The sequence below is a fragment of the Eucalyptus grandis genome, chromosome 7, assembly GCF_016545825.1.
Source record: "Eucalyptus grandis isolate ANBG69807.140 chromosome 7, ASM1654582v1, whole genome shotgun sequence".
Classification (NCBI taxonomy): domain Eukaryota; kingdom Viridiplantae; phylum Streptophyta; class Magnoliopsida; order Myrtales; family Myrtaceae; genus Eucalyptus; species Eucalyptus grandis.
Window position 1 is genome coordinate 136,335 of NC_052618.1, and position 9,323 is coordinate 145,657.

General features: G+C 43.5%; 2 protein-coding genes across 2 annotated transcripts; both read left to right on the forward strand.

The window, feature by feature from the left end:
* Nucleotides 1–206: 206 nt before the first annotated feature.
* Nucleotides 207–4,045, forward strand: LOC104452417 (O-fucosyltransferase 20). The gene is made up of 6 exons (XM_010066883.3): nucleotides 207–1,018; nucleotides 1,252–1,420; nucleotides 1,854–1,943; nucleotides 2,373–2,656; nucleotides 2,776–3,034; nucleotides 3,308–4,045. Exons 1-6 carry the CDS (start codon nucleotides 378–380, stop codon nucleotides 3,569–3,571), a joined length of 1,707 nt encoding a protein of 568 aa, XP_010065185.2. The 5' UTR covers nucleotides 207–377; the 3' UTR covers nucleotides 3,572–4,045.
* A 2,838-nt stretch (nucleotides 4,046–6,883) lies between these two features.
* On the forward strand, nucleotides 6,884–8,767 carry LOC104452418. Its single transcript, XM_010066884.3, has 2 exons — nucleotides 6,884–7,176; nucleotides 7,748–8,767. Exons 1-2 carry the CDS (start codon nucleotides 7,083–7,085, stop codon nucleotides 8,437–8,439), a joined length of 786 nt encoding a protein of 261 aa, XP_010065186.2. The 5' UTR covers nucleotides 6,884–7,082; the 3' UTR covers nucleotides 8,440–8,767.
* Nucleotides 8,768–9,323: the final 556 nt, after the last annotated feature.

The window sequence follows — 9,323 nt, forward strand, 5'->3', positions numbered from 1 at the left end:
CTTTCGACCGTCCAGAAGCAAATAAAATAGCTGATTGAGCAATCAAGACTATTATTATTGTTATTACATTATTAGAATAATAAACGAACCAACGTACTCCAATTATTCACAACCAAATGAACATAGAGGACACTAGCTCCATCCTTACATTGGAAGACCTGCTTGCAAATTGTCCTAAACACGACTCCATGTTCTTTTAAAGAAAAGTAATAATCATTTCACGTACACCCGGCTGCTCTCTCTCTCTCTCTCTGTGCGTTTGTAGACTGCATCGAGCTTGCACGTAGAAGAAAATATATAACTTGTTCTGACTTGTGAGGGAAGGAAATAGGAGTCGGTCTCTTTTCTCTGTGTGTGTGTGTGTGTGTGTGTGAAGAATGAGCAAGCCAAAGAAGAAGCTCTCAGTGTCTTACATTACAGTTCCATCTCAGATAATCAACTCCCTCTCCTCATCATCTCTTCAATCTCTTCTCATATCAACCAAGAAAGCACCTCCTCCTTCCCCATCTCCTTCATCAAAGAAGGCCAAGCCGTTTCAGTACAAGTTGTCATCTAAATCTCCAAAGTTATGGTTCTCGGCTCTATTCCTTGTGGCCCTGCTCGGCATGCTGAGGATTGGCTTCCTCCCTCTCTCTTCATACCCTTGTGCTACTACTCCAACTGCAAGTAATCACCATCACATTTTAGATAACCAGGCCATCAGTCAAGCACGAACAGAGCCTCGTTATAATAATAATTACACATCGGTGGAGCCAAGAGAAGAACCAGAAGAAGAGCACTCCTTCTGGAAGCAACCGGATGGGATGGGGTACAGGGGGTGCTTGGAGTGGAGCAGGGATTACAGGCGGAGGAGCGAGAGAATTGTGAAGGAGAGGCGAAAGTATGTGATGGTGGTGGTGGCCGGCGGGATCAACCAGCAGCGCAATCAGATTGTGGACGCTGTCATCATTGCCAGGATTCTCGAGGCTGTTCTGGTGGTTCCAGTTTTCCAAGTCAATGTCATCTGGGGCGACGACAGGTACCTAGTTCTTCACGCAACTCACAAATGCGCCATTGGTCAAGAATAGAATAATTATCCATAGATATTCCCCTTACAAAGAACTGGATGAAAAATTCATGTCATCTTCATACCAACCAAACAACGAAACAAAAAGCAGGATTCATGGTCAAAGTAATTCTGGTCATCAGCTATTCCCCTAAGCAAACAATTCAGTAAGTAAGTTAGTGCATATCGTCATGATTTTCTTGCAGTGAATTTTCAGACATATTCGATTTGGATCACTTCAAGAGAGTCCTTGCCAATGATGTACGCGTGATTTCATCTCTTCCCTCCACTCATATAAGGACAAGGCCGATCGTCGAGACACTGACTTCACTTCATATTTCTGCTGAGTGGATTCGCTCACGTTATCTCAGAAGGGTAAAAACAGCCCGTTTTGCCTCTTTTTGTCCAGAATGAAATTGCTTTGCTCAATTTACAATGTTTAGTTGACTAACAAAGACATCACCAAAGTTTGTGCCCGTTGATAGGGGATCATATATGTGTACAAGGCTGTAGCCAGCCGTCCTTAGTTATTGATTGGCTTTTCATGAGCATTGTTGACATCATCTCCATTTTTGTTATCAATATGGTTGGCCTTCAGAATTGGATGAATTCCCTCGATTTCTTGACTTGTAAATTAGATGCAATGACCAATTTAAAGTGTCGTTATTATTGGATCATATGCTTTGTGTTGAACTTTGGCTCTGTGGTTTTTCAAATTTTAAAAACAACGAAAAAAAAAAAAGACAAATTCGCCAACTGTCACTATGAGGAAAACCAAATGACTTACTTTGTTCGTGAATTTCTGCAGCTCCAGAAGGTGGGGGTTCTGCTCTTACGAGGTTTAGATTCCAGGTTATCTAAGGAACTTCCTTCTGATCTTCAAAAGCTTCGATGCAAGGTACTCCCAATCAATGTTCTGCTTCTTCAGACAGATAGGCAATTAGTCAAAATCGAAGTGACAGCTGGATACCAGTTGGAAACGAAAGCACAAACTAAAGAAGAAAATGCCAATTCTTTAAATTGCTTAAATTTAGATATGATTGTTCCGATTGCAGATCAAACATGATCACCCTAAAATGATGAGAACTTAATCTTTACAGGAACAAGCCTTGACTAGTTTGCTGACAAAAATCAGTTCTATACCCCAAGTAACTCTGTTCAATCTGTTCTCTATCCTCAGAAAGTTAGGCTTGAGATTTTCTTGAAGGATCAGAGTTATTGTTCAACATTAACAGAAAAATCGGCTTTCTTCTTGAAAATATTTAGATTTATCCATTACTTCGGACAAGCAAAAGAGATGCATGATTGCATTCTCTGTTTTCCACAGGTCGCCTTTCATGCATTGAAGTTTGCACCACGAATATTGGATCTTGGCAATAAGCTTGCAGAGAGAATGCAGAGCAAGGGACCCTACATTGCTCTTCATTTGCGGATGGAGAAGGATGTTTGGGTGAGGACAGGTTGCCTTTCGGGTTTGAGCCCCGAGTATGATGAATTGATAAGTCGGGAGAGGAAACGGCACCCCGAGCTCCTAACTGCCAAATCAAACATCACCTATCATGAAAGGATGCTTGCGGGTCTCTGCCCCTTGAATGCATTAGAGGTTGCCAGGTGATCGCTTGCTCTTAGTACTTCCTAATCAAGCATAATCAGGTTCAGTAGGGTTTGAGATCTCGCCATCGTTTTATTGGGTGTGTCTTTAGTAATTGAAGTATCGATTGTCCTCTTAGGTTGCTTAAGGCTCTCGGTGCCCCGAAGAATGCAAGAATCTACTGGGCTGGCGGGCAGCCACTTGGTGGGAAAGAAGCATTGTTGCCGCTCACTAGAGAATTTCCACATTTCTACAACAAACAAGATCTCGCATTACCCGGGGAATTGGAACCCTTCGCTAACAAAGCGTCCTTTATGGCTTCCATTGACTACATTATATGTGAGCGGAGTGACGTCTTCATGCCATCTCATGGGGGGAATATGGGCCATGCTCTACAGGTACTACAGCATTTGTTATTGGTCTTGCTGACTAGTTCTACTCATAGTTAACGACACCCATCGCTACATGATTTAGGAAGTACGCAACGGGAGGCATGCAAAAGCCTGATTTGTAAAGGTGTTTAAAAGTTTATCACAAAAAGAGCACAGCCTATTTCTCATTTGTTGAGCAACTTGACACTTGTCAGAACTAATAGTATCATGCACTAGTCATCACCGGACAGTTTCCTTTTCACTTGTGTCATTTTGACTGACAAATGTTTCTGCAAACAGGGGCAGAGGGCCTACGCCGGTCATAGGAAGTACATAACACCTAACAAACGGCATATGCTCCCTTACTTCTTGAATACATCTCTCCCTGAGCTGGAGTTCAACAGAATCATGCGGGAGTTGCACCAGGACTCCTTAGGTCAACCGGAACTCAGAACAAGCAAAGTTGGAAGAGATGTTACAAAGTACCCTATTCCTGACTGTATGTGCAACTCATCCAGTAGGGGTTACTCATTGCAACGACACACAAAGGAGCTTGCTTTATAACTTTGGGTAGTATACTATGTGGAATTTCTAAATGTTGCTTCTGCAAGATTTGGCATCAAACACCCGAGCTCTTTTGGATCTTGAGACGGCAGCCACAGAGCTGCTCAGGCTATTGGCGATGGCACTTCTGGCAGACTGTTCAGACTGTAGAATCCTAAGCTTGCCTCTGCCCACCAACAAGACGAAAAACTGGCAAGAAAATAGAAAATCATACAGAGACAGAAGCATTTATTCATTCTTTATTGCACAGATCATTCAGAAGATGAATACGGGCCAATGTTCGTCCAGGACTGACGAGTAATTGGTCTACCATGTAATATAATCGCTTTTGTGCAGAAATTGCCATTTATGAGTTTGGAACAGAAAATACCGTTCCCTCTTTATGTTTTCACAGAAAAAATGGTTCAAGTTAGTGTTTATTGCAATATTTTTACAAGTGATAAGACAAAATAAGAGATCAGAAGTATGTATACACCGTAAAAGGGTACCTGAGCTCGATGTCATTTTCAAAGCAGTGGAATGAAATTTTCAGCTCAAAAAAGGCTTGGCGCAATATACTGAGCTTGATTTCAACAAGACGGCAGTGGTAATACTTAGCAATGCCATTGTGCTATGGGTTCTGTCATGAAATAATTTGCTCCATGTGATGCAGAAATTCCTTCAATTTCTCAGTGTTGAAAATCAGAATCGGATTTTCTGGTTATTTTGTTTCCAGATTTTCTCCATTTTCTAGATTTTCTAGATTTTCCAGATTTTGTTTGTTAGTTTTTAAGAATTTGTTTATTATGTTTTAGGGTGGTATAGGGCGCGTTTGGTTGTGTTTACGTTTAAAAATTGTTCCAGGGAACAGAAATAGAAAAAAGTATTTACATTCCTAACAATTTTTGAACAAAAATACGCGTTTGGTAAACTTGTTCCGGGAATAAAAAATAAACAGAAACATGTTTGGTAAATTTTGATAATTTTTTATTTCTTTTATTTTTTCTATTTTTTTCTTATTTTTCCTTTTTTTCTTTTTTTCTTTTTCATTTTTTTCTTCTTTTGGCCGGTCGCCGCCAAGGCCTTGGCCGGCGACCGGCCGGCTAGGGCCGAGCTCGCCCGGGCGGGCGGGCGCGGCCTCGCCGGACCACCCGGGCGAGGCCGAGGCTCGCCGGCCGCCGGGCGGCTCGGCCTCGCGGCCCGGGCGAGCTCGAGGCCGGATCCGGCGAGATCGAGCTCGCCCGGGCCGGCGCGAGGTCGGCCTCGCCTTGATCCGGCGAGGCCGAGGCTCACCGGCCGCCGGGCGAGCTCGGCCTCGCCGGATCTCGGGCGAGATCGAGCTCGCCCGGCCGGCATGAGGTCGGCCTCACCATGGCCGGGCGAGCTCGAGCTCGCCCGGATCCGGCGAGGCCGACCTCGCCCGGCCGGCCGGCGAGCCTCGGCCTCGCCGAGCCACCGCCCAGGTCGGCCGACCCTCGCCCGGCTACGACGAGCCTCGGCCTCGCCGGGGACGGCGAGCGTCGGCCTCGCCGGGGCCGGCGAGCCTCGCCGTGGGCGGGCGAGGCCGCCGGCCCTCGTCGGCCGGTCGCCGGCCATGGCGAGGCCGGCGACCGGCCAAAAGAAAGAAGAACAAAAAATAAGAGAAAAAGAAAAAAAAAGTGTTTCGATTTGTGTTCGAAAACAAGAAACACAAAATTTGTGTTTCTTGTTTTCTTTTTTTTGTTCCCTGAACAAAAGAACAAAAAAAGGAACAAACGCACACAAACGCGTTTACTGTTCTGGAAATGAAGCAATGTGCAACCATGCAGCAGCTATAAAAAAATTATATGCCTCATGTAAATATTCATTCTCTGGAGAATAAAAAACTCAGAGCAATTTCTCTTGAATTTCTTCATGGTATCATAGCACAATCTGGACCATTCTCTTCTACCTTATTTCTGACCATGACAAAATACCCTAGATCTGCCATGGCAATCGAGGTTGAGAGTGAAACCTCATATCCTAGAGCTCATAACTCTCCTCATATTTCCCAACCTATCAATATATCCGAAGGTGGAACTCTTCTCATCACTAGTCATAAACTTACCAGTCACGACTTCAATCAATGGTCCCATTCTATCATTATTTTCGTTTGCAGAAAAGGTAAAGAAGATTACCTAACTGGAGCTACCGTACAACCTGAGGAGACAAGCCCAAATTATCGAACATGGAAGGCAAAATATAATGTGATGTGCTAGCTGCTAAATTCAATGACAAATGAAACAGGGAAGAATTTCATGTACTACAAGACAGCAAAGGATTAACTAATACCAATCATATGTTATTATTATGTAATAACAAAGCTGCTATTGAGATTGCCAAGAACCCGATTCATCATGATAGAATAAAGATGTGAATTTCATCAAAGAAAAACTCGAGGAAGGAATCTTGAAGCTCTAAGGTGCAAGCTGGGTTTTATGAAAAATAGTAAACATTCATAACCTAGCTTGAGGAGAGTGTTGAAAATCAGAATCGGATTTTTTGGTTATTTTATTTCCAGATTTTTCAGCTTCCAGATTTTCTAGATTTTCTAGATTTTATTTTTTTAGATTTTTTTGTTAGTTTTTAGGAATTTGTTTATTACATTTGAGGGTGGTGTAGTAGTTATAAAAAGGTTAGATGACTCATGTAAATATTCATTCTCTGGAGAATAAAAAACTCAGAGCAATTTCTCTTGAATTTCTTTACTCATACTCATGAAGTGTAAACACAAAATTTAAATCAAACTATACGGAAACAAACACACCCAGGAGGAAATTCAGGAAAAATCCTTCATTGATGTCATCTTTTGAAATACCGCAGTAGGATGTCTTCTATGGTTGGATGAAGTAAAACGAGGACACATACTGTCAAGCAAATGTAATTACTGAACAAGTCATATCAAATGAGTTGATGTAATGTCAATTGAGCAAAGCAATTGTGGTGACGAGGTTTTGATCCGAAAATTTAGTACTTGTTGATTAGTTGGTTCTTCAAACATGATTGGCAATGAGAAAGGGAAATTTTGAGCGTTTGAGATGAAAGACTGTCTTCTTTGTGCATTGCACAATCCGAGACACCGAAGATATCGTGAATTAACCTCTGGGAATTTAGTTCAAAACATGTAACTGAAAATCTGGTAATTTGAAGTGAGAGGTTGTTGACCGAGGATGGGCTAGCGTCAACCTAGGATTTAATTGGAAGGGACAGAAGAATATGAGGTGACATACAAAATGGCATATTCCAAAATGGGGAGGGGTATTTTGGGGACGAATCTTTAAAGAGGGCACAAAAGTTCTCCCAAGGGACGATGGAGCGTGTGTTTTTTTTTTTTTTTTTTGAGGGGGTGGGGTTGGCGGGGATGGCCGTAGAAGCGAAGCAATCTGAGTGATTGCGTCTCCCACCCGAACGTTCATATCTCAATCAATCCAATCGAAAGCCAGGGTGAAGAAAGAAAGCAGAGGAAGAAGCAGGGGAAGAAGAAGCAGAGGAAGAAGAAGCGGAAGAGGCAGAGATGGGAGTGCTGTCCAACAAGATCGGGAGGGATCAACTCAAGCCTGGGGATCACATCTACTCTTGGCGTCTCTCTTACCTCTACGCCCACCACGGCACGTTCCCTTCCTCTCGCTTTTTCCAATTCAATCTCTTTCGTGATGGTGATGGTGATGGTGGTGGCGGTGGTGATTTCGCGTCAATTCCTCTGCCCTTTCTTTTTTTCTTTTTGGTGCAATTCGATTGCTTGATTCTTTACATGATTGATAATGTCCTTCCCTAGTTTGACGTATAGGAGCTTTGCCCTTGTGGGTCTGCGAGAGAGGTCCTTTTCCTTCTCTTGGTGGATTTTCTGTCCTGTTTTTACCCCTTCTGCTAATACAGATTGTGGCAACGTTGCTGATTCTTGTATGAACAGAGATGTTTTATGATGGGTAGTCATATTCGATGTGGCGGAGAGATCTAATCCCCTTGAACCCTTTGGAACTCTGCCTCCCTTTGTCCGTCGTTGCTTAACTTGTGTTCCCTTTGCTATTTCTGAATTGTCAGTTATTCCTGTCAACTTAAGGAGATCGAGTTCTTTCCGTCCTTGATTGTCCGAATTATGTTCTTTACAAGCACGTACCTTCTATGGACTTAGCTGCTTTCGCATACTGAAAAGATTGACGCTTTTAAGTTCGCCAACAGGAATATACATTGGCGAAGGGCAGGTTCTTCACTTCACTAGAGGGGGACACGAAATCGGCACGGGGACTGTGTTGGACCGCATCATTTTGAGCTCATCTCCCTCTCCTCCCGTTGGCACACAATGCCAGATATGCGGAGATCAGTCGAGGCTTGATGGTGTCATCTCTTCGTGCATCGACTGCTTCCTTTCAGGTGGAAACCTCTACCTCTTTGAGTACAGCGTGTCCCCTGTTTTCTATCTTGCTAAAGCTCGAGGAGGGACTTGCACCCTTGCGAAATCTGACCCCCCTGAAGATGTGCTTCACCGTGCCTCTTACCTCCTCCAGAATGGCTTCGGAGGCTACAATCTTTTCAAGAACAACTGTGAGGACTTTGCTGTCTACTGTAAAACGGGTCTACTTGTGGTGACGGCAATTAGCGTAGGCCGAAGTGGGCAAGCAGCGGCTTTTCTGGCTGCTACAAGTGCTGTCATGTCCTCTCCACTTAGATTCTTGACGACAAGTGTTAGTGGTCTGGCAGCTGTGAGTTATGGCATGTATTGCATCAGTCGTTTGGTCTCTGACCTTGGGGTTCGCCGCGATGTGGTTAGAGTACCCGTCGAAAGACTTGTTAATCAATCTGATTTGTGTGATCCCCAAGCTGCTGTGGATAGTCCCACTCCCGGTTGTGTTGTCGCTGCCAAAAATGACTAAAGACTGCATGCTGCAATTTGCCGGCAGTCTCCACCAGAACTTTGCCGGCAGTGGAGATGAAAACACTGTAAAATGTACGTTTTAGTTCTTTGTTGGATGTTACTTCTGCAAACTATACCCGGTCGAAAATTTAAATACTCCTCAAACTTCAGCTTTGTTGGATTTGGCATCAGAGGTCCTTGAAATTTTGGGTGTCGTCTTGTTTCTTGTTGTGCAAACGAACTGATCAGATTTGCTTTCACCAGGATATTTCCTGTTGATCGCCACAATCTCTGTATAGAACTACAGTTGCAAGAGAGAGTGGTTCTACTGTTCTCTCCAATTTTGATATTTCTGCATCTGAATTATTTAAGCTATACTCCCGATGGGTTAGACTAGCTTTGGCGTGGGTTTTGTCCTAAAATTGCGTATATATGGTATTCCAATTAAATGATAAATTACATTTAACCATAAAACGAAAGAGTTTCAGACAGGAATAATAATTTGAAATCAGTTTAGTAACACTTGAGGGCTGGCCATGGTCACGGAAGGCAGAGACAGAGAGCTGGCTACGGTTGAGCGAGAATGAAGGTCGCACGACCCTCGTGTTGCTTGCGCAAGGGTCGACGTGAGCATCACTAAGGCACAATGAGGGTCGTTTGACCCTTGCCACGGTTGACTGAGGGCCTCCAACCAACCCTCACAAGCTGAGGCAAGGGCTGTGCAGATCCTCCCTTATAATAAACACCATTTCATTGATAAAAGCCCATCACTTTATAAGTAGAGTCTCACCTTGTGCATACTAATACATGAAGACATGGCAGTTTGTTTGCTCGGGAGAAGTGATAGACCTGAATTTCAGATATACTTTGTTCTTGAAAAGGAGGAGAATCGTGTCAATATTA